At 39.9% G+C, this 26,178-nt stretch overlaps 1 protein-coding gene across 1 annotated transcript; it reads left to right on the top strand.

Annotated features, from left to right (window-relative positions):
• CYTIP (cytohesin 1 interacting protein) lies at nt 1–26,178 on the top strand (the record flags this gene model as incomplete). The annotated part of the gene is made up of 8 exons (XM_080927304.1): nt 1–171; nt 7,973–8,022; nt 8,347–8,401; nt 11,194–11,296; nt 11,494–11,587; nt 14,034–14,103; nt 21,533–21,599; nt 25,586–26,178. The coding sequence occupies 8 exons, from the start codon at nt 1–3 to the stop codon at nt 26,050–26,052; spliced, it is 1,077 nt and encodes a 358-aa protein (XP_080783430.1). The 3' UTR covers nt 26,053–26,178.

Genomic DNA, 26,178 nt, shown 5'->3' with positions numbered 1-26,178 from the left:
ATGTCTCTGCAAAGGCTTCTGCAGCAGAGAAGCAATGGTAATTTGGAGCACTGTGCTGACTCTTCCTACAGGTCCTACTCCGCATTCACAGGCCCACTCACGGTGGAAGACAACAGAAGGATTCAAATGCTGGCAGACACTGTTGCTACTTTGCCTCGGGGACGAAAGCAGGTATGGGTGCAGCGCTGTCTAGGGTGTTCCCGTTTGCCTGACTTCTGCTGAAAGTGGTACTCGCTCCTCTGTCTCTGTTAAGTCTTTGACTCTCGGCCTCACCTCGCTCCCCATCCTTAAGAGTCATTTCTTCGGTTCTTGTTCTTCTCCCAGAGGAGAACCTCGGTCTACTACGCCAATTAACTTAGGAGTTAATGACTGAGAGTGTGTGTGGGGGAGAAGATGACGTGTCTACGAGAGATAGTGTCACAGCTGAAAGATAGAAAACAGTCACATTTTTTTTAAAGTAAGACTCAAATATTTCTTTTTGTTTAAAAAAATAAACGTGCTCAGATAAAATGAAAGTTGTTGAAAGCAACGAACTTGAAGGTTGTTTACATGAACACAACCTGCAAGATCAGCCCTTTTGTTTGCATACCTGTTGGTTTTCAGCCTCTAGGCTCACCTCCAGGCCCTGGTAGTATTATCCGGTCACGATCAGGGGACAACTGCTCTTTGGACATGAAATTTGTCAACCGTGTAAATTCCTCAGCCCCAGAGGACTTACACGAGCTTGGGCGCCTGGGATGTAGGACTTCTGCAGGGAGGTGGACGCTGGCTAGAAACTCAGCTGGGCTGCTTAGTAGCTGAGGCATCTAGAACATGTTGGTAGCCACCCTTACATTATGTCCTCCTTTAAAAGATGCTATCAGAGTAAATGTCATTCAGTTGATTAGGGTAACAGCAGAAACAACCTCCTTGAACCCTGTGCTCTTTTAGTAAGGAAAAGTACAGGGAGCTCTGCAGTCGGTAAAGGCTGTTTGAAAATTTTTATTTCATAAAATTTCTTTAGAGATGAAAATTCACCTGGAAAAATCTGTGTCTAGGGAATTTGTTCTGGATTTTTGATCTTTCATTTTTAATGCATAAATACTAATCATATACCTTTTTTTCTCCACTGTGATCATATAGCTTGCTATAAGGTCCAACGTGTGTAATTGAACTTAGATAAGCAGCCATGCAAAAGATGTTTAGAATTAATTGAGAGCATGCCTTGGTGGACTACAACAGTGTGTATACCATGTTCTCCGAGAGAGCCTAACTTCAGCATTACAAAGTTCAAGCTTAGAGGAGAGTCAGGACCTCATGTGGTATAAACTGAGTCCTTGACATTTTCCACAGTGATGAAGATCACAGCTTCCTTTACCAATATTATTCTCAATCCAAAATGCTTTTATGATACAAAGTTCGATGAGCATCTGTATCAGTTTATAAATGGGCAACACAGGAAACACCAACAGCTGTACTCGGATTCTAAATAGAGAACAGCCTGTTTCTCTTCCTATTTGCTACAAAGCCATTAAACCAAATTCTGATCATTTGTGTTTCTGTGGTTTGTTCTCTGAATACATTACTTACCAGGAAAAATACTTGTTACTATGTGCACCAAGGAGGGATCGTTCCAGATCTCCGCTACAGCTCAGACTTTCCTTGTGCCAGACCCCTTGCAGGTGAATCAAACTAACTATATTAGCCATGAGGGAATGCTTTTTTCCCCCGAAGAAGGGTGACCGTTAGGGGACAGTTTGAGCAGGTGTTGTACAGCTTTGATGTAACATGTCTCCGAAAAACATTTTTTTTCGGCTGTAGGATATTCCTGAGCATGGGAATCCCTATTGTGGGGGCACAGACTCTGGTGTGTCAGGAAAATTCAGTGTGCCTGTGAGAGGCAAGAGGAGGGACAGACACGTGGCAAATTTCCTTGAGAAAATAGTGCAGTTGGCTCTTGCTATCCACAGCCCACTGGTTACAAAATGGCCATCGTTGAAAATCAAAGACCAGAGAGGTTGAAGTCCCTGATATAAAGTGGTAGTCTATTTGCCTATAAACTACTAAGATCATGTCTAATACCGAAGACAATATCTTTATGTGAGTAGCTGTCATATTGTAGCATTTAGAGACTGAAGGCAGAAAAAAAACATACATATTCAGTACAGATGCCACTTGTTTTATCTCTATGGAGTGTTTTCATCCTCAACTGGTTGAAAGCATGGATGGATGCAGTGCTGACTGTGATTTCCCCAGGACTTGGAGCCACTGAAGAGTCGGTTTTCTTGTAGATTTTAGGAACATTATTCTAGAAATATGGCAGGTAGGTAGAGGGACTTTTACTGAACTTAGAAAAAGAGTAAACGAGGCAATGGAGAGAAAGGGTCAAGACTCGGTTGTCAGTGGCAATAAGGACCAAGGAGGCTCAGCTGGCTTTTAAACCTGAGTTGGGATAGAATCAACTGGAAAAGAACAGTAAGAAAGACTGGATTGGTATTAAAGAGGCTAGTAGAGGGACTTATACAAATAAAATGTGTAAGCACAGAGACTTCCTATAACATTCACTTAGGTACATGCTTTTCTGTATTTCTTCTCTTTCTCCTCTCATACTCTTTAACAAACTGTGTGATGTGCTTCCCCTATTCTTAAAACGTTTTCTTACTTTTATATTTTCTTAAGCAAAAAAAAAAAAAAAGCAAAACTAAACCAAACCTTTTGGGCATAGACTCGTGTTTCTTTGTAATCCCTGTTAGTGAAAAGTCACACAGATACAAGTCAAGATTTTATAATTTTCCATGGGGATACTTGCCTCCTATTAATTTTTTCTAAGAAAAACCAAGAAACAACAATAACAGAAACAAAAGCCCCGCTCTCGGGTCCTGTGTGAATGGTCGGCCAGAGGATCCCCGTGAGGCAGTTGCGGGCACAGGTGTTCCTGTCTCCTATTATTCTCAACACTCTGAGGATGACATCAGTGTTCACACTTCTTGTTGTGGCTTTGCTTTCTACAGAGCTATATCTGGTGGGCTTGGAGCTTCAGGTAAATCTTCAGAATCCACTGGGTGTTTGCACTCAGCGTTGTTTAAAAATAGATTCCAGTGCGTGTGTATTATTTCAGTACCTGCATTTGTAGCAAGTGCCAGACACACCAGGAATGCTTCTAATTTTGAACCTTGATTTTTTTTTTCGGGTGGGGGGCAGGGGGTTGCAAAGTCCCTGCAATATAAACTCTTGAGGGAGGGTGATAGAAAGAAAGGGAAGTTTTGTAAACATGCCATGCACCAGGGGTAGATATTGTGTCTGCCTCTCTCATAAGACTGTAATGAAGGTAGCTCTTATCTGATGCTTTAGTGAAAACCAGGAAATCTGGCACACAGGTATGAGAGTTGATGGTAAATTAGACTCGAACAGATCATCATTGTCTAATTTTCTTTTAGTGATGAAATTGTTGCTTAATAGGAAGCTTCTAGATGGTTTGTTTCACATACAGTTTGGGCTAGGGGTAGTCTAGATGCTTTCAATAGCTCTGGGATGGGTTTCTGTGCATAGGGACTTTCTTTGTACTAGTCCCTCATCAGTAAGGCAACATCAACACTACAGTGTTATGTTTAGGTCAATACTCAGCATATTTTTTAAAGGAGGCATGGGGTTGTAATCAGACCTTCTTGGAAGCTGGAACTTCCTGTTTACCTCTCATATGGTTATAATTATTTAGGGTATTGATGTTCTTTTCACTATTTTCTTGTGTCTTTGGATAGTTTGATAGTCTTTTCTGTCTTAATGGTCTACTTTCAAAAGTAGGGAAGAGCTGTGTTCATGAAACAGTTGGGAGTGGAAGTGAGATAGACGGGGAATTGGAAAGAGCCAAGGACATAACTTGAAACAAAGTACTTTTTAAAAAAGAAAAAGAAAAAAAAAAGCCTATTTCCGAACCTGTAACCTCTCCTTACCACACCCACATCTTGAGTGTTAAGGGGAAGTGAATCCACAAGGCCAGAGCAAGACCATAACAGTCTAACCTAGCAGCAAAAGTGGCTTCAGTGTTGGTCTCTGAGCTGCTCTGAGGCAGGCTCTCCATCAAGCTGTGTTTCCTATTTCCTCTCAAAGCTACACACTGACAGCTGCTGTATTTGGTGTTGATTTTGCACTAAAGAGAGACCCGTGAATCACACTGCATAGCAGGAGACATTGTGTGTGGAATATTAATGCCTTGTCTCTTAAGTCATCTCACTGAAAACAGAGGAGCCTCCTAAGATCAGCCCCAGACAACACTAGGCTCCCGGATAGTGAGTAGCTAACGTCTCTACTGTAGTCAGAGCTGAATGGGTAGCTTTCAAGCCTGCCAAATCGCTAAACCTAGATTTCTCATATTAGATAATGTGTAATGAAAGACAGCTGTTGTCAGCATATGCTGTAAATTGCACAGCAGTTCTTCATTCATGAATTTGGGGGAGGGGGACATTAGTACAGCTCAGAAACGCTCTGGCTGGGAGGGCAGTCTGGGGAACACTTAAACCATCCAAGTCTCCATCTTTAAATAGGGCTGGCATACATTAGGGAGAGGGAGATGGGGAAAACTAGATTCAGAAGACTCTTGGTAAAGTCTTGGGTACACTCTGAGTAACACAGGCAGTTTAGCAGGTGACCAAGGCAGAGACTTGAGAGTTTCCTTTATGTTATCCTTTAGGACAGCCCAGATCAAAATTAAGAAGACTCTGTGTCAAGATGTGGCAGTGTTCCCTTCCCCATGCCCCATCAGAGAGTATGACGGTGTATTTAAATTGCTTTTTTTAAACTTATATTTTGTTGCTTAAAATAGCCTATTTACTAATCCAGAATGGAAAATAATTTATAATCTGATTTAGTTTGAACCATTTGTGTCACTCACAACCCACACAAATCATTTGCAGGAGTGCCCACCCCCAGCCTGCCTTAGTATGTACTTTTAGGGAGAGAGCAACATAGGCCTGTTAAAAGCAGGGAAGCTAGGGACATCCTCCTCTCTATAGAGAACACTGTTTGGAGGACCTAAGGGACTGTAAACTTTAAACTATGCAAAAAAATCAGTAGCTTAAAAGGCATGCCGAGGAAGTCTTGAGGCTTCCAACACTTCTATAAACACTGGGCAAGGAAAAGGACATTTAGCATTATGGTAGGTAGCCACTTTATTAATTCTTCCCAACTGTTTGATTTTGAGGACTGATTGAATCGCTCCAGCACCCAGTCACTTGCATTAGTAGTAAGGCGTCACCACTGCAAGTTGTTTCTCATAGCTCTCTTGCAGTTCTACTTGATTTTTGAGTAGTGTCTTAACATCCTGTTTGTTTTTTTTCCAATCCTATATTTGAGATTTCTTTTTTTTTTTCTTTTAAAAATCGCCCCTGGAATTTTCCCACAAACATTTAATTTTAATGAAGGCTGAAGTGAGAGGGGATCTTAGTACATCAGTTTGAACCGAATGTCTCACCATCATTCACTTACAGATGGCATCTGTGGCTTAGTTCTGTCTGTTTTACTATTTTTAAAGACATAATCTGTCCTTGGCCTCCTGTGAAGCACTGGGGTGGAACGTAAAGCCAGTGTGTTTCCCCAGCGCCGGAAAGCACACAGATGACTATCTGCAGACGTGAAGCACTCAGTCAAACATGCTTCATGTGCTTCACATGCATGCCCTTGTGGACGCATGAAAGCCTCTAGGTGGCTGATAAAGACAGTAATGTGAGAAATCCTAACAGCAAGAGGCACGTTTTAAAAATGTAAAGTTCTTAATTGTGATTATAGTTAAGAGAATTTAAAGATAGCAGAAATAAGTACTTGACAATATGAATTAAGTGTGAAATAGAAGGAAATGTTGATGAAAACAGATCAAGAAAATCTGAGCACACTGTAAGGGTGAGATGGACAATGCTTGCAAGTATCACCTTTAAAAAGGCGCTTTCACAAGGGTGGAACCTTCTGACTTAACTGCAAAGTTTCCATTTCTAGTCTCATTAATCTCTCTCTCTCTCTCTCTCTCTCTCTCTCTCTCTCTCTCTCTCTCTCTCTCTCCCACACACCCCCCCAACACACACACACACGAGTACACATGTACTGTGTTTCTCTGTGTCTTTCAGTCTCACTCTATCCATGTTGCTGTCTTGCAGTCTTTCTGTTGGACTGTCTGTCTGTCTGTCTGTCTGTCTGTCTCTCTCTGTATGCACATTTATAATTTAATATTTTAGGCACAAAATCAGATTATTACAAATGATTCAAATGCTGTTGGTATCCCATAATTGGTCCTTATAAATCAAAAGTTGGAACTTACTACAAGACTAGAGGATAATTTTAGCTCTGAGCCCTTCTGCTTGAGACTCCAGGCATAACTGACAAAAGCATACAGAACAACTGTCACATATGAGATCTGTGGAAGAGGACACCTCTCTGTTACATATAGGGACTGGTGGGTGAATTCTTAACATAAGGCATCCCAGAAAATTGTACAGTTGTTGACATGTGGTGCCTGGCAATTTGAGTAATGCAGGCTTTTGTGGAGCTTGTCCTGTATGTATTAATTCCTCCTATGTATTTTCTATGTGTTTTTATTCTCAAATTATTTTTATTTATCTGTAACATCTACTTTAATCTACTATTTTATTTATTTGCTTATGAATGGCAATTACAGGATTATAGCATTTAAACACCATTGCTTATTGATGGCAAAATGGCTCCCCATTAAGATCACTTGCATTCTTGTAGAGGATTTAGGCTCTAGGTTCAATTTCCAATGCTCTTATGGAAGCTTACAACAGGTTGCCCTTAATTCCAGTTCCAAGGATCTTGGTGACCTTTTTAGACCTTGAAGACACCATTGACCACACAGCATGGTGTGTGTGTGTGTGTGTGTGTGTGTGTGTACATACATATGTATATATATATATATATATATATATATATATATATGTATATACATATGTATGTATGTATGTATAACAAAACCTTTTAAAATATAATTAGGGGCAAAAGTTATGTTTTGAGTCCTTGGCACAATATTTAAGAAAGGACTAATTAATGAATAACATCTAATAAATATTTCATTAACAAAACTATAACAATGTTAGAAATTGACCGTGGTCCTTACAACTGAGGTCCTCCCTTTTGCTCACCCCCTCTCTTTATAGGAGTTTATGCTTAAATAACTTTTCCCAAAATGTGCAGAGGAGTGAAAGCTATATTATTTATAGCATTATGAAGTTTCTTCCCTTTCTTGGCTGGAAACCTTACCATATTCTTCCGAGACTATTGTGAAATAAATCATAATCGAAATTGAGGTTTGGAGTCCCTTTCTGAATCTATTTTGCATTTTCTAACCTACTTGTGCTCGGGTGGTGTTGGGGACTGAGTGAGCATCAACGTGTGTGGACGTGAACACACTGCTGTGTATGAAGAAGGCAGAGCTCAAATTGCAGTTGGTTCTCCCCTCTCACCAATTCAACCTGCGTGGTGAGCATCTGTACCCACTGAGGCACCTTGTCAGCCATCTTTCATCATCTTTTTGTATGTTAGCTTACTCTTTACAGAGTCTCTTAGCCTGGTAAAAAGAGTAACACATTGAGCTTTTATAAACATACGCATTTCATTGGCACGTAAGACAATATGGACTGCAGGGTTTTCATGCTGGTCTTTGTAGGTGTTTCAGTGTGACTAAATGTTCTATTTTGAGAGGTTGCCATAAATGCTACTTAGGCATGAAGCCATCACTGGACATTTGAAGTCTGCTACTTGGTATGAATCCCCCTCTCCCCAGTGTCTTTCTTGTTGAGCTTCTCCTCATCTTCTCAACAGAATGTCTGGGAGTCCCTGATCTCTCATGCTCTCCTTTGCTGTTTAGAGAGGATGGACTTTACTTACCTTATCTAACAAGGTTTCCAAGACGATGATAAAGAACAAAGTCCTTTGTGATCCAGGGAAGTTAAGGACATTTCTTCAACGGACCTTGCTCTTTTATATTTTTCAGCTTGCTTTGGCCAGATCAAGCTCTCTAGGGGACTTTGCCTGCTCTCAAAGGTAAGAGATCATTGTGTTTATTTTCTTTTCCTTTCTTATCTTTTCTTTTTCCTCTTCTTTTTGTCTCTCTTTTTTTCTATTTTTCTTTCTTCCTTTCTTCTTTTTATACATCTGCCTGAGATAAGTGCTACACACATGTGCACACACATGTACACACACATACATACACACACCACACAGACTCACTCACACACTGCAAACCCATACTACAGTTTTAGAAATGAAAGATAATTTTCATTGTAGCAGTTATTGTTAATACTAAATATATGCCAAATGTTGATATTTTGATATTTATGCAGTCCATGTATTTATTTTTACTTACAGGAAGGTTGTTACTGTGGAAAAGCAAGACAATGGAGCCTTTGGATTTGAAATTCAGGTGGGCAGCTTTTAAGCATTTTAGATTTCCAAGGGAGAAACAGGCAGTGATTCCATCATGGTTTTTTTTTAAAGAACAATGAAATCAGGATAGGGTTAGAACAGCTGTGGAGGCTACATTTTACTTAGCGTGGGGTTGTTTTTCAGTGTGGTGGGTATTCTGGGGAGAGAAAAGGTTGAACCTTTTATTTCCCTAGAGATTCACCTTGCTCCTCAGGCATCATTGAGGTCTTAAGGATAACTGCAGACAAGGTGTGTGGTATTTCACGACCATCAAAAAGAAAGCAAAAGACATTCATAGAAGTTTATTTTCAGATAATCGTATTTTTATTGTATGTCAATCACAGTCTTTGGTTGGGCATGGTGGTTCACAGGTTTAATCCCAGCGCTGGGAGGCAGAGGCAGGGAGCTCCAGGCTAGTCAAGGCTATACTGTGAGATCCTGTTTCAGAAAATAAAAATGAAAATAAAAATAAAAAATACTTGTCAGATGGTATATATGCTTATATAGAATCCATACATGTTACAGTTGAGACCATAAGGGTTTTTTGTTTGTTTGTTTGTTTGTTTTTTGTGTTATAGTGAGAAGTTTGTAACACACACACACACACACACACGCCATAATAATGCTTTATTATTTGAAATCCACTGGTGGCAGTTAGGTTTCAATGTGGCTGTCCAAGAATATTTGTTGCCTGTCTTTTTGTAATTATATTTGAGAAGACAGAGAATGGAGTCCAGTGGACTGTAGTCAAAGTGAGTGGGGCAACTTGAGTCCCATTTTCCCCACATCAGTTCTGCATTTTTTTTTCCACGTGCTTTGCATAATCGTATTCTCATGCTAGATGTCAAAGGTTAGATCTTTGCTTCAGTGAATGGTGCTTTCAGAAAACTTTGCTATGATAGCAACCCCCAAAAAAGGGAACTAGGTGGTATTTTAAGATCAGGAGCAGGAAGCTGCCACATTAAATATGTTTTATGAGTAAAGAAACGACATGGAATGAATGAAGTTGTGGGAGGAGAGATTTCTGCTTTCTGAGCTCCGCTCCTCTAAAATTTGGAGAAATCTATAATCTACCATAAAATAAGTGAGACTTAATTTTCTACAGAAAAATATGTGAAATCTCTCAGATTTTAGAAATACAGCCCCTCACATGAGCTTCGGAATTCTCTGAAGAGATGCCTCTTCAGGGTTGCCTAGTGGTAGTAATAGGATGCCTATCACTTCTTCCTTCTGTTTCTCACCACAAGTATGTGTGTGTGTGTGTGTGTGTGTGTGTGTGTGTGTAGAACCAAAGTCAAAATCATCGTTACTAGATGACAGGTCACAAAAACAGGAAACCTGAGGAGCTCAGTTACACCAGATGGCTTCACCTCGGAGCTACAGCACATACATGTCATCTCAGACGTCAATGCTTTGCCTTGCAGGGATGCTTGTGATGATTTCTTTCTGAGCCAACAGAACAAGGATGGGAGATGTGGGTGGGTGATACGGTCATTTGATTTGACCAACTGTTCTTTTCTGTGCCTTCATTACTTCTGGGTTGCCCTTTCTATCTCTAATCCCCAAATCCACAGCTGCTATGGAATGTGCCTTTGTCAACTGCATTATTCGACATGCTTATCCCTGCTCTGTGCTCACTGTGATACCTAGCAATGGAAGGTCGGCCTTTCTGTTGGTGTCGATTGCTATACCAGTGATTCCTAAAATGTTTATCAGTGTTTGGCTCCTGCAGTACATAGATTGGCTTCCGTTTCTACAAGGAGCTGAGCTCTGGTGTGTTCTGAGGCAGGACACTCTTACAACAAGCTTTCTCATACAGATGGGACACATGTTGTAGGCCACAAAGCTCCTATTTCTTTTAAATAGAGGATGCTGAATTCTAAATACACCACATCTGAGTGGAAATCAATATTTAAACAGAGCCTAGTGGCTAGCTCTAGGTGTGATCTACGTGTGACTAATCATAGTGTCTCAGAAGAAAGCAACACTCTGGTGTGGAATAGTTTTTAGTAATCCGATTTTAAAGGAAAACTCAAAGCACTGTTTTGTTTTGTTTTTTTAAATTCATAGTTACAAAATTGCTATACGGGGGCAAATGTTTTCCTAGTTGTTAAAGTTTGAAGTAAAAACTAAAAACACCAACAATAGAACCCACTGAGTTATTTGTGTCCAACTGAGGGACATCTAGGGAAGTTTTTTTTTTTTTTTTTTTTTTAATTTAGTTGGCTGATTGAGGAACTGGTGAGAATTCAGGGCAGGAGAGGTCTGTATGCTCAGAAATGAAATTGACTGAGTCAATTAGAACAAACCCAGGGCAGATTGTCATTATTTGCAGAACTCGGATTTGATATAATTACTGTTGGCCAGTCTCCCTGCTGAGTAATTTGTATCTCATACATTCTCCCCCAATGCCTGCTTTAGTCTGAAACACCCACAAGGATCTTTTTCTTTCACTTGGCAATGGTTATTTAAGCCCATTTTGAACTAAGACTCTTAATTTTTTTTCTTAATAAATACACAACGATAGCATCAGGTGGTCTCTTAGGCTTGAAAACAGAACATTTTGAGCTGCTCACATCCCACTTTCTTTCTCATGCCAGATGTTTTATGAATGGAATTGGCGGCTGATGGAATTGCAAAATTGGTACCTTCCATTCCATGTGCGGTGGGAAAAGCTTTTCCAAAGTTCTCCTGTGCACTTACCTATTACTCCGCTTAATGCTCTTGGCATGGTTTTAGGTTTTGACAAATATTTGGAAAAGTTTCTATGTATCCACTTATATTTTCCAGACATACAGGCTCCAGAACCAGAACATCTGCTCCTCAGAAGTGTGCACTATGATCTGCAAAGTGCAGGAAGACAGCCCGGCTTACCACGCTGGCCTGCAAGTTGGTAATGTAGCTCTGCTCATGCTAAAAGCCATTCACATAGCAAGAAACTCTTTGATATGGAAGAATAGGGAGCACTTGCTGCTCCGAGTTTCCTTGAGAGGCACTGTGGTCTGGGAGCTTGCTTGTTTTGCTTCATTTCCATGTCATTAGTTAAGTAACTAATAAAACACTCATTTTTCCCCCCTGGGCATCTCACAGGTGACATCTTCGCAAATGTCAATGGTGTAAGCACAGAAGGCTTTACTCACAGACAAGTGGTTGACCTGATCCGATCATCAGGAAATCTGCTAACGTAAATATCTGCTTAGTTGCTGTGGGGTTTCAAAGCTATTTTGGTGTCTGAGACTACCTGACATGTGAGTGACTCGTCTGGTTTTTGAGACACTATTTGTCTGAAGTGCACCAGAAGGAATAGAACACACAGCTTTAGAGTGGGTATGAATATCTTTATGGGCTCCCTTTGTTTCCCAAGATTTCATGAGTTACAAACATATGTCAACATCTGAAGTCAAAGGATGACAATAGACAAAGTCTTTGTGGGAGGGACATCATTTATTAATATATTTTAAATGTCAGTTCAATTAAAGTGGCACACATTTTTGGACTAAGAGAAATGGTCTCATTCCCACAGTTCATAAGATCTTTCAGCTACACATTTTTTTCTCTCTCTCATATGCCTTAAGCATCTTCTTTTCCTCTGTCACTGTTTTATAAGAAATAATGAAATGCTCCCACCTTGGAGCTTTTATAGTCGTATGTATTAAAGTTTAATTTATCCAAAGGACACTGGTCTTCCCAGCTACTCAATGGATTTAACCTTTTGGACTAATCATAAAAATGTCAAGGAGCTATATCTACAAACATACCCATTACTATCCAAAAAGCCATAACTAGCTAAAAAATAAATAAATAAATAAGACAGCATCAGACTTGCTTTTGCTGTGTCCCAATAGAATCTTAATAATCAGCTATAAGGGAATTCATTATTGCATAAAAGTCATACGTACTGAGCAAATATTGAAGACAGTAGCTAGTTGAGCTTAGCTGTTGAAAGTGCTCCATCTACTCTGAGGAAGTACTGTTGGAGCTGAGACTCAGCCGGGGGAAGGAATGACCTGCTGAACTCCTTGTAGAAACTTGCAGGTAAAAAAAAGATGTCTTTGAGCCCTGGAAATGAATTTGACATATCCTAAGGGTGACGTGAAATTGGTGGCTGGTGGATTAGAGGGACTGTATGAGTAATGGAGTCACCATTGGCCAAACCTCAGATCATGGGATGCCTTGCTGTGCCAGGGTATTTGGATGATGTTCTGAGTTGGGTGGTTTCGACATTACCTAATTCAGTTTTCTTCACAGCCTCTTTGTAAGTCCAGGTTTATTCCTTTACATAGAGGAAGTGCCTGGGGCTAAAGAGGGGTTAGGTGAGTCCAACTAGGCAGTGAGTGACATTAGGACCCAGTCTGCTAAGATGTCAAGACTGGCTCTTTCCAGTTACTGCTGCACATTGTGAGCTGCCAGAAGAATCTACTAGGCTTTCCATGAGTACTTTGAAGGAAGTGGTGGGTGGGTGCATCAAGGCAGATTTTAAAGATGACTGATGATGATGCTGCCGAGGCTAGCCCTTCGAATTTTAAGGAGTAAAGGTTAGGAAAGCGTTGTCTCTAAGAAATCATGTGGAATCCAAGAGAAAAACTCTGTTAGAGTCTAAAAAATATGTGTCGTGTAGATGAGGCAAGACTATAAGTAAATAAGGGTAGAGATGATTTTTAGAAACCCACAGAGAGATCAAACATGAGACAAGGCCAACAAATGCTGAAGGGGAGAGACGTCTATTAGGCAGCTTAGAACAACACTAAGAGTCTAATGAAGCATCTTAGTGATTCTATTGTCCAAAAATCAGACCTTGTCTCAATCAGAAGCCACACCACAGCACTTGCTCTTCTATCTGAGACCAGAAGAAAAGAGAAAATGTGGTTTCACATTGAGAACTACCATATCTTCAAATTTTTCTCATGCTTTCCTAAATATAACTATCATTTAGTTGTCAAAAAGGCTGAGAACAAACACTTTAAGATGTTTAAGGGTGTGATTCCAAGGTAAAATTAACCATCATCCTCAGGTGGAGAAAATCTTTGATGTAGGAAGAGAAGACGTTGTTAAACCAGTTACTCTAGATGGCCATTTGTAAACTAAAGGTTTTGAGATGAACTAGCCATACAGGATTGCAGAAAATCTTCCCTGTTTCAAGAAATAACACATTGAGTTCACTGTTGAGGAAGTCCTGTCCTGTGCACTGTTTTGTTTTAAATTGGTATACTATCTATCTCATAGTAGATGCTTAACTATTCACCAAATAATTAAGATTATTGAGCCTGTCCAGGCAAGAATAGATTCTGAATGATAGCAACATAGTGTCTTAGTGACATGGTGCCACCAGCAGATAGTGCCTTTTAGAAAATGATCTACGGTTTATAATTAACCAGGACCTTTCCCTCCACTTTTTGCCAGGCATTTTTTCCTTTGTCCCCTTTTCTTTTCCTCACTGTTGTTCAGCGATTTGGCTTAGGTCCAGATACTCAAGTATCCACATTCCATAGGCAAGAGCCTCAGAAAGGATAACATTCATGTTGCATTTCTAGTATAGTCTGCTCTCCACTTGCAGAGCTTCTTGAGGATGGTATGTCTCTTTGAAGGGATAGCTCTGCTATTTACCCCATCTTTCCCTTCTCTTCAAACAGGATAGTGACTCTTAATGGAACAATGATTCACAGAAGAGCAGAACTTGAGGCAAAGCTGCAGGCTTTAAAGGTAACTTGACTTAACACAGCACGTCATTTTTCATCCGTGAATGTGTGAGTTGTAGAATAATGTTCTATCTTGGGAACCAAGATAGCCCTTGAAGGGGAAATGTCAGGATGCATCTAAGCTATTGACAGGTCAAGGACCACACAATTACCTTTGCAGGAATATCTAAGATTGTGAGTATGTGTAAATCACCCTCTTCCTTCCCCATTCAGAGTCTATGAGGCTCAGAAAGCCAGCAGGAAGGCACATTACCTGAAGTCATTGATGCACCTGGGATCACTCTTGATTTACATTCCGTTGAAGGAGGAAACCAGAGAAGAGTTAGCACTGAGCGCAGTGCTGGCCGACCCACACTGCTTCTTTTCCAGTCTTCTTCTTTGCCTCTTCCTTCTGCGCAGTTCTGAAAATGGACTATGCACTAACTCCGTGTCTGTCCTTGAATCTACCTTCACTGGCAAACATGCTATCATCTGGGAAGGAAAGAAAAGGGTCACAAGAGGCAGTGTCTGCTCAGTACAAATTCTCTGGCATAGCTCTTTGAAGGTTTTCAAAATTTCAGTTCTCTAGGATGGTGAGCCTTCCAGGCTGTGAACTCCAGACACTCCTGGAATGAGTTTAAAGGTGCTCTGACTCCTCCCAGGTCTCAGTACCGCCCCCTGCAGGACAATGGAGCTGCCCGCTAAGCAGGGATAGTGTAGTTCCAGGCAAACTACTTGTATTTTGTAACACTCTCAATTCATTACTTTATCTTATGAAGTATGCTTATAAACGACTCATTTCAGGACAGTTCTCTGTATTTACATTGTATCTAGAACCTTTTCCTGCCAGCATAGTTATTCATTAGCAAGCCTCACTAATATTACTTTTGATATTTTTGTCACAGTGCCCATTCACTGTGACTTTCAAGATCTATTTTAAATAAAAACATCAAGAATCACTTCTACTCAGACTTTGATAGGAATTAAAGTTTGTTCATAAAATAAGTGGGAACTGTTGAAATCTTTGTGTCTCTCATTTGAGTCTTAGCTCTCCTTTGTCTTTGAATATGTTTTTCACTTTTATTTAGCACTTCATATACTTTGAGATAATTTCTTTCACGAGTTTTCAAATACATTATCTAACTAAAAAAAGAATAAAAATTCTTTTTAAGTTTTGTCTTGTAGCTCAGTTATTCAACTAATTTACTTTTCTTCTCTTATAGCTTTGGCTAGGATCTTCAGTCTGTTGTAAACTGTTATATTATTCTTGACTTAAAGGACTGCTTCTGGAATTTATGTAAAATTTCAGGTTCTATATTCTCTTCTAGAATATAAATAAGTCCTTAATACTTTGAACATCTACTTAAGGGCTCATCGTCCTGACTCTTATTTACTTTAGAACATGACATCAATTCAAACACACATAACAAGAGATTTTATTATTAACAGCATGAAACAAAATGTATACTAATGTGTTCCACTGATGTGAGTGTATTTCTCCTCCTCTGTAGGTCATCCTGTATATTATTTCATTAAATGATGATCACTAGATCTTTCCAGAACAGTCCTTATACTTCTTTGCTACTTTTAAAGAACTGTTTTCTAGGTAATTGAAAGTATTCTAGGTTTATGAGATCCAAGTTTAGTTTGCCAACTTTTAGAGCTTCTAAATGTTGGTCAGTTGTCAGTCATCTACATTAAAATTTTTCCTTAAAAATTTAGGGTTTTTTTCCCTTTTGCCCATTGAAGTCTTTAATTCATCCAGAGATACTCTTGTCATATACTATAAAGTATGGGATAATTTGAATTTTTCCATATGCACAGAAAGTTCTCCAAATTAAATTTCATTTGTACCTTTCTTTTTTCTTCACCTGAACTGCCATGAAACTTCTATTTTAACAAAGTCTCCATGTGGGCCTGCATTTATGCACAGGCTCTCTAATGTGGTTATATATATATATATTAGTGCCAGGGCTATAAGGCTATTAAATATTACATAGTAATTCATTTTCTTGTTGCTAGGTTGCTAGGTTTTCTTAACCATTTTGCTGTTGTCTTCCATAAAATCTGATAATTTACACATACTGTTCATATAGTTATTTTGTTGTATTATCCTTTGTACTTTAGGATTTTATTATAGTTTTTCTATAAAAGTAAAATTTATGGTTAACAAATAGATAAAACAGACTATTTGTATGGTGTTGTTAATAGTCAAGCACTTTGTTAAACCATATAATCTACTAGGTTTCTGTATATTATTGGGTGTGCTCTACAAGGATAATAATGTACAAAATGGATCTAGTTCCCTTCTCTTCTGGGTCATTTGGTGAGGATTTTTGCTTAAGGTGAGGTGAATAATCTTGGCATCCTTACTTTGTGTTTTAAGGGTGGGTCTTCAGGCCCTTGCATGATAAGATTGAGTTCTTTTGATTCAAGAGGCTCCCATCTAAACCACATTCTTACTCATTAGTATGCTGGTTATGTATTATAGGGTATTAAACATCAATTGTACCATCCAATTGTCTGCAAAATTCATGATGTCCTCATTTGTAATCACTGAATAATATTCCATCGTGTAAATAAACCACATTTTCTGGATCTATTCTATGGTTGAGGAACATCTAGGTTGTTTTAAGTTTCTGGCTATTATAAATAAGGCTGCTATGAAAATGTGTCTTTGTGATATGTTTGGGCATCTTTTGAGTATATGCCCAGGAACTATATAGCTGTGTCTTCAGATAGAACTATTTCTGATTTTTCTGAGGAACATCAAGATTGAGTTCCAGAGTGGTTGTAATGGTTTTCAATCCCACCACCAATGGAGGAGTGTTCCTCTTTCTTCATGCCCTTGCCATTGTCTGCTGTCACCTGAGGTTTTGATCTTAGCCATTCTGATTGGTGTGAGGTGGAATCTTAGGGTCATTTTGATTAGCATTTCTCTGATGACCAAGAACTTTGAACATTTCTTCAAGTGCTTCTCAGCCATCTGAGAGTCTTCTGTTCTTAATTATGTTTAGCTTTGTACCCTGTTTTTAAATGAGGTATTTGAGAAGTTTTTTTTTGTTTGTTTGTTTGTTGTTGTTGGTGGTGGTGGTGTTTTGAGGGTTTTTTTTGGGGGGGGTGTTTAAGTTCTTCAGTTCTTTATGTATTTTGGATGTTAGCTCTCTCTAGGATGTAGAGTTAGAGAAGGTGTTTTTTTTTTTCTTCCTCTTAATCTGTAGGTTGCTCATTTATCTTTTGCCTTACAGAAGCTTTTTAGTTCAATGAGGTCCCATTTATCAATTGTTGATCTTAGAGCCTGAGCCATTGGTGTTCTCTTCAGGAAATTTGCCCCTTTGCCTATGAGTTCGAGACTCTTTCTTACTTTCTCTTTTATCAGATTCAGTATATCTGGTTTTACATTGAGGTCCTTGACCCACTTGGACTTGAGCTTTGTGCAAGGTGATAAATATGAATCTATTTTCATTCTTTTACATGCAGACAAACAGTTAGACCAGTACCATTTATTGAAGGTGCTTTATTTTTTCCACTGTATGTTTTTGGCTTCTTTGTCAAAGATCAAGTGTCCACTGGTGTGTGAAAATAGCTTTGAATGAGCTACATTTTTGTTGCTAAGGCTCCCTTTTAGGTTTAGTGTTAAACTCACTAAGCTTATGACATGAGCTGGCTGTTCTTCTCCCCCACCCCCACAATAAGATTTTTGTAATGCCATCTGAATCATCAGGACTCAGGGATCTTTCTGGAGGGAAGATTTTCAAACCATGGCTTCAGTTTCTTTATTATTAGTAAAGGTAGTCAGAGGTCTTTCTGGAACAGTATTAGTAAGCTCTGTGTTCATCAATAAAGTATTCTAATTTTTAAATATATAGTAGGGCCTGCCTGATTTTCTCATAAAACTTCCATCTTAATCTTTAATCCCTGCTATGGCTATGATTTTTATCTTCATTTTTACTTATTCTATTCATGCTTTCCTTTTATCTACTTGGTAATTTTCTCTAAGGGACTTTCTCTTTATCCTTCCTTCATTTTGTGTGTGTGTGTGTGTGTGTGTGTGTGTGTGTGTGTGTTTGTATGTTTGTCCATGTCCGTGTGTGTCTTTCCCTCTGTTTCCTGACTACTTTTCACTATAACTTAGCTAGGTCCAGATCCATACCTCCATTCATCCTGTTTAAAATTGGCTCTAATCTTTCTATCTATAAACGTGTGACTCTACCTCTGTGTACCATCTTTATTACTTTCCACGTTATGTTGTGGACTTCCATTAAATATGTGTTAGGGACCTTTGATTTTCCTTTCTTAAGAATAACTTCAGTGGCATCATTGCTATCTGTATCCTATACAGAATGTGTCCCTTCTAATGAGTTTTTAACTGTGATTTATAGTTTATTGACAAGAGGCTCTTTTTGTATCTATCTGTTCTATTGCTCTCAATATTTTCATGCTTATGAATATTGATTTTATGTTTTCATCAGAATTTATAGTATTTTTATTTTGGTGTCTGGTTTGGATTCTTCCCATTTCTATGTTGCTGGGAGAGATCCATGCCTTGATTAGCAGCTCACTACTTTTCCTGTCATTGAGCACCTGAGAATACTGTGGGTCTGAAAGTTAGCGTCATCTCCATGGGATGGCTATACACTTCCCTACACATAGAACATCAAAGGTCTCCTTTTAGATCCAGGTCCAGCAGCTTGGCTGCCTCTCTCAGGAACTAAATGCCCAGCGTGGTTCAGGTCATGAAGTGTTGCTGTGTTTATGTCTCCCAAGATGTCTCAGGTTGTGAGCAGCTTTTATCAGTCTATTTTTCTTACTACCTAATATTCACACAGGGTTTATTTTTCAAGAAGAACATTTAGCTGAATTAGTGTTAAATAGAAGCTTTGAAGCCACACATTATCTCAGGATCTAAATTCCTCACTAATGCTTGATGCTTCAACCTGACAGCTCTTGAAGTTCCGTTTACCACCTAACATTTATGTCTGACAACCAGCCTTGAAATTATGAGATATGGACTTAATCCCTCAGGGCAGAAATGACTGGCTGTGACCTATAACTAAAGGCAGTCTCCCTTCTCCTTTGCATGATGACATTTATTTTGCATCATATATATGTGACCATTCTATTCACAAAAGTGCAAAGATGACGAAGAGCTCTAATCTCTTCATTGGAAGGATTTTGTCCCTTCTGACTCACATTTTCAGGGATTTTCTTTATCTTAGCCTATGCTTCAGATGCTTAGCACAGATAGTGAACCAGTTAAAAGGGCCACTTTTAAACGTATCTCTGTTACTTGCTAGGCCTATTTGATACCTTGAAAAATATTTTGTTTCAATAAAAATTTTTTCCAGCCTATAACAAAATTATTAAATTAAGTGACATATTATCTGTAAGAGCAAAATACAAAGATTAGGTACTGGGAGATTTGACTTTAGGTGTTATTTGTTTTATGTAGAATGGAAATACTGGGGAAGTACCTGAAACTAACTCACTGTGTGATAGCTTGGGATTATTTAAGGAAGCTGCTTTCTGTGTATTCATTCAACAATATTTGATCATACCTTCAGCTGACATGTATGGGTCTGGTGTAATGTATTATCATGAGGCCAGATCCACATACACTTTTAACATTCATCTGATATAAAACATTTAGACGTGACTAAATGTTTAACAACCTTAAGGGAAATAGAAAAGAGGCTCATTTAAAAAGTCACTTTGTTACCTCTGCTCTTTACGCTGAAGTTTTCTTAGTGTAAGTAATAGCACACTGAGATTGCTAGGCTAGACCAGAAAATCAGGGATCATCAAACCTTCAGTCACAAATATGAATTATTTAAAAAGCTCTGTCCATGAACTTCCAAAAACCAAATTCAGAATGGTAAAAAATTTTTTTTGTCTTTGGGTCTTTAGTTTTGACCAACAACCTACCTTTTTCCTTTCCTCTCTTCTCTTCTAGGAGATAAATATCTTTACAAAAGAAGAAATCTGTAGGTCCATGTGCTAGCTCTGGCTAGTCCTGTGCTTCCCAGGCCTCTGGTCTTGGTTTCCACATAACTATAAACTTCTAATAGGGTAAGAGTAGTCACTGGTGCAGCCATCCATCCTGTAACTACTATAGAGTATAGCAGTTCAGAAAACAAAAACAACAAAAAATAACAATAGTCAAACAAACAAAAACACCCAGAAAAACAAAACAACCAACAGCAACAAAAAATGAACTGGGTTAAGCGTTTTACTGCTTTCATTGTTTGACCGAATATTGGCAGCCACAGAAAGGCTTCTGGTGCTGCTGTGAACCCACGTGTTCTGTAGACCGAGGAATGATTCCTACTCCTGGTACTCATTCAGCTATTGTCTTGAGATTTTATCTTCTTCCCCTTCTTCCATTTCCATCTAAATGCACAATAAAAAGAAATCTTTCTATTTTAATCACCATTCACTCCCTCCAGGAAGGAGAGGACTGCTCTGTTCCAACTAGGCCATCTTTCTCATGGATACATGTCCTTGGCAAGCCTGAGCTGTTCCCACTTGGTGGCCTTGCTCTCCGGACCTAAAATAGCAAAGGCACAGTGAAGCAGGGGGCAGGAAACTGGGAGGAGGGTGAACACATAACACCTGCCTTTCCAGATGGCTTCTTCTCGCTTGGCTCTGACTTCCACCTATTGGCTAGCCTGTGGGCTGGACCAGGCCAGGCCTTCTATGCCGAGTGACTATTCTTATAGTCAGTTCTTTCTCATGTTGGTCACATTCTTTTCATTTGATACAGTAGCCGAAAGAAGAAGCATTTTGGAAGAAAAGGGCTGGGCTGAAGATACAGTTCAGTTTGTAGAATGCTTGCTTAGCATGTATCATGTCTTACGACTGCTCCCGAGAAACTCATAAATGACAAGGTAGAGCATGTGCTTGGGAATTGGAAGCAGGAGAATCCAAAATTTAGTATCATCATCAACTGTGAGATCAAGAGTCCAGGTTAGCCTGAGCTACATTAGATGACATTTCAAAACAAACAAATAAACAAACAAGGAAAGTTGGGGTGCTTCAGTGTGTTCTCAATAGATGTCAAATAAAAAGATTGTTTCAGAGCCCAGATCCTCTGATTGGTGATGATATTTACTAAGCATTTACTAATTTCTAGTTGCTTGTCCTAAATTTTCCATTTGTTAACTTATACAGCCCCCAAAACTCTAGGGTTTCTATCCAATGTTATCTGTATCACTGATGTAGAAATTACTAGTAAACCCTTTAAAACCTAAAACAACATGAGCTTCACCACTTTCTCTTCTTTTTTAAAGAGGAGACTTGTGGGTTCTTGAGAAGACAGTATTCCTAATATCCTCTATAGTTCAACCTATGTCTCTAGAGAATGCTCGTGGGGCAGGCATTGCTGGCAATCTCCCCTGCCTTGCCCACTTGGATTTCCTAAGACTGAGAACCTTCCCCCCTTCTCTTTCTCACAGCAAACCTTGAAGAAAAAATGGGTGGAGCTCAGGTCTCTGCACTTACAGGAACAGCGCCTGCTGCATGGTAAGCTCAATTTCCTGCCAGGAAACCACATTCTCGGCACACCCTCAGCATCTCTACCTCCAAATATTTTCAGAGCCATCACCATTACAGTAAAAGTTTGCTTAGCAGCAGTGAAGGCTACTGGTCAGTGTTTGGTTGGAGTGACTGTGCTTGGAGGAGACTGAGTCATGCTCCTCTCTCTTCTCCATACATATTACATATGCATAGGAAAACATGCATGGATGCAAGCATGTAGGCATTTGGAAAAGGTGACCAGAGATTGCAGAAGACCCATAGAAAACGTTACTTGACATTCAACAGTCACTGAATTAGATTTCTGAAAATGATTCTGGCTGGGGCTATTCAAACTGAAATGACTATGTTCTTTATAGGTATAGTAACAACAGTTTTCCAAAAAAAATTTAGTTATATATGCAAAGAATCTCAGGACCTAGTCATACATGCAAAATTATTACATTAAGATGCATTTGCTAACTATGCGTTTTGAAGCAAGGAGTTTAATCTAGTCAGCTGACTTGTTCTTTGCTATGGCACTTGGGGTGTGAATTTTGTTTTTAGGTCAGTTGAGACAGGGTCCAGCTATATGACCCTCTGTATTCTGATGCTCACTAAATAGTCCAAGGGAAATTCCTTATGCCTTAGCCTCCCAAACACAGAAATGTCAGGCACACACCACCATAGCTGGCTGGAGGGAACATTATGCACAAATAATTTACTGGCGCTGCTATCTGTGTGGGCTTGAATGTAGGCCCTCTCTTCTTTAGGTAACACTCAACTAATCTCTATTTAGCAACTGGATATTTGTTCAAATGGTAACTACTTGGCAGAAAAAGATTTAACTTAAAAATCATTTAAAATTGAGTCATAAAACTGTACAAATTCATGAATATCATATGCATAATATACTATATATGTATATTTATATGATAAATTGGGATTTGATGTGGGCATTATATAATGTTTGAGTCAAGATAAACTGGCTTCTCAGACATTTATTTATTCATTTATTTATTTATTTATTTACTCACTCTGGTGATAAAGGCTTTTACAGTATCTTCCTTGTAGCTTTTGGAAGTTTACAGTGTATTCTTATGAGTTGTAATCACCCTACCGTGTAACACACCAAACTTCTCACTCATACCTAATTATAACTAGTACCCATGAACTGAGGTTTCAGGATACATATCTCCTTGCTGGCTAGCCTCTGGTTACCACCAGTGTATTCTCAATAACTGTTAGAACATTTTGTTGATTGCACCCATAGTGACATGACTTCATATTTGTGTTCTTGTACTGGTACTTTCTCATTTAACACATCCATGTTCATACACGTTATCACAAATAATTTTTTTCTTCTTTCTGTTCTTTATTTTTCTTTTATTTGTCAGCTGACAGATATCTTTGCAGATGCCATGTTTTGGCTTCTGGGAATAGGCTGAGCATGTGAACACAGGTTTTGTTGAAACACTGATTCTGTTTCCTGTAGATATAATGCACTACTGACAGTGCTGGATGATGGAACAGTGTGCTGGTTGTTTGTTTGTTTGTTATCTGTGGAGCCTCCATGCTGTTCTCCACGGCGGCTGAACGGTGTGAGGTTGTGTTTCCTCCACAGCTTCACCACTGATTTTTATCTGTGTCTAGTCTGTGTAAGCATGTCACAAGGGTGAGGCGACGCTCACCGTGTTTGATCTGTGCCTGTCAGTAGGTTAATGATGACAGACATTCTTCATATACCTGTTGGCCAACTCCATGTCTTCTCTTACAGTCTAATTCTTTCTGCCACTGAAGAGCCTTTACCTTCTTAATTATCCTTTAGGTATTAACAGTTTTGAGACTTGATTTTCATTTTTTACTAGACAAGTTTGAAAATTTGACAAGTTACCTCTCCTTTGAAAAGTATATATTTATTCTGTACACACACACACACACACACACACACAGACACACAGACACACTTTGTACCACAGTGTGTCTGAACATGTGAGAGTCAGTTCTCTCCAGCCATATGGCTCACAGAGGTTGACCTCACACTGTCAGGTTGACCCCTGCTCAATGGGTCATCTCACTGGCCTGCTTTTTTATTTTAATTTCAGTTAATTTTTGTTGTTGTTGCTGTAATGGAGGTTTGTTATGTTGAAGTTCTCTTCTGGTGCTAGCTAACATTACAGGCACACCATCATGTCCAGACATATCACACTACACTTGTGAAAAATCAGAATAAGGTTTTGGTTGCAGCAGCAGGGGAAGGGGAAGTCATTTGCTTTGAGAGAGAGAGAGAGGGGAGGAGGGAGGGAGGGGGAGAGAGAGAAAGAGAGAGGGGGGGGAGGGAGATGGAGAGGGAGAGGGAGAGGGAGAGAGAGAGGGAGAGAGAGGGAGAGGGAGAGGGAGAGGGAGAGGGAGAGGGAGAGGGAGAGGGAGAGGGAGAGGGAGAGGGAGAGGGAGAGGGAGAGGGAGAGGGAGAGGGAGAGAGTTTCTTGAAGCTTTGTTCAACTTCCTGGTTTTCATAGACAGGGAGTGTTTCCGAAACCTTTGCTAAATTATGGAAGGTTCGCAGCATACAGTTTCTACATGTACACCAAGAGTCTTGAGTAGATCTAATATGAGGAGCTATATTGTTGCACATTTTTAGGGGACTAGAGGAGGTATTCTTTCATCTGCTTTTTCTAGAACTAGAGGAAGTACCCAGAATACCAGGATCTACAAAGCAATTGCTCTCCCATCCAGATTCAACAGCTCATTGAGAGCTAACACAAGCCAGTGGTGGTAGCAGAAAGAATAGTATGTAGACTGGCTGTGCTTGGCTTCATCGATCAAATGGAGGCAGAACAGTCTCCTCCTACATTGTCAACCAAAGTCACAGGAGAGCAACGTAAAGAGGACTAACACGGGTCACCGTGTGGAGGTCTTGGCCCTCTGCGCAGACTCATTCTCAGCTATGTTTTTCTGAGCACACTAGCTGCCCAAGCCAAGAGAAGCAGGCGGGCAGGAAAGAATGTGGCTCACAGTTCAGTTTGGGGAGCCCATGTGTGGCTTATGAAGCAGAAAAACTCGGCCAAGCAGCTAAAATTCTGGGGACAGAGATGCTTTCTAAGTCCAGCACCATCCTCGAACAGTCAGCCATTCTAAGAGAAATTTTGCAATATTGAGACTATAAGGTACAATTGATTTCACCAGCCTTTTATAAACACGTGTTCTCATCTGTAGCTGTTTTCCCCATATGCTTTATATGGCTTTATAATAAACTTCCAATTCTTTACAGAGACAGATAGAGTCAGAGAAGGATTTTTCTGAGCATTTATTTTGACCTCGCTTCTCTGAGCGTTTTCATAAGAGTTTCCAGGGTTACACAATTTAAGAAATTAGCACTTGGGGGTTCATAAAGTCACAGTGTCTCAGTGTCAGCTGCATTGAACTGATTTCAAGTCAAGCACAGCTGCTATCTGCCACTAAGATAAGTCAGCTTCCAGAAATAAAAGTTTTATTTGACTCAGTGTTCAAAGGTTTCAGTCCATAATAAACTGGTAGGCCCTGTGACAGTACATCTTGGTAGAAACTCTCAGCAGTCTGAAATTGCTGGCAGTAGCTAGAGAGTGAGGGGAAAAATGGAGCAGGACACGGACCTTTTAACCCATGACTGTGTCCCCAGTGCCCTAAATTTTCCTGGGAGGTAGTTCCTTTTAAAGTTTTCACCATCTCCCAATATCATCTCCATGTGAGCCTCCTGGAGTACGTTCTAGACCCAAGTTATGAGCATGAATGTTCTTGTTTAACTGTATTCGAAGTTATAATTTTCCTGACCTTTCCCTTAGTCTGCCAGTCCATGAAAGCTAGTTTGGAGACCCCTCCTAACCGTATCTGTGTAAGTGAAAACGTGGGCAAAAATACTTGTTCTTCCTCTCTTGTGTTCTTTCAAGTTGGGTGTGCTATCTTGCAGGGACTGGTCGTTGAATTCCTCTCACAACAGACTCTTCTCTGCGTTGCAGGAGACACAGCTAACTCCCCAAATTTAGATAACATGGACCTCGATGAGTCGTCCTTGTTTGGAAACCTGCTGGGGCCGAATCCGGCTCTCCTGGACCGGCACCGGCTGTCTAGTGAGAGCAGCTGTAAGAGCTGTCTGAGCTCCCTCACCGTGGACAGTGAGGACGGCTACCGGACGAGCGTGTCTGAGGACTCCCTCAGGGGCGCCTTCAGCCGGCAGACCAGCACCGATGACGAGTGCTTTCACTCTAAGGATGGAGACGAGATTCCGAGGAATGCTTCTTCCAGGAGAAACCGGAGCATCAGTGTCACTAGTAGTGGGTCCTTCTCTCCCTTGTGGGAGGGCAATTACACAAGCGTGTTTGGGACTCTGCCCCGGAAAAGCAGACGGGGAAGTGTCCGGAAACAAATTTTGAAATTCATCCCTGGTCTTCATCGTGCGGTGGAAGAGGAAGAGAGTCGCTTTTGATGGGCTGCAAGGACCTTTTGAATTGGCTTGTTATTATTTCTCCACCAAGTTGAACTCCCGGCTTAGTGGGGAGGTTCAGATAGACTGCAAAGCGCACATCCCATTTCATGGCAGTGTTGACCTTTA

This window comes from Micromys minutus (genome assembly GCF_963924665.1).
Source record: "Micromys minutus genome assembly, chromosome: 13".
In the NCBI taxonomy this organism is placed as follows: Eukaryota; Metazoa; Chordata; class Mammalia; order Rodentia; family Muridae; genus Micromys; species Micromys minutus.
This window is presented reverse-complemented; position numbering and strand designations above follow the sequence as displayed.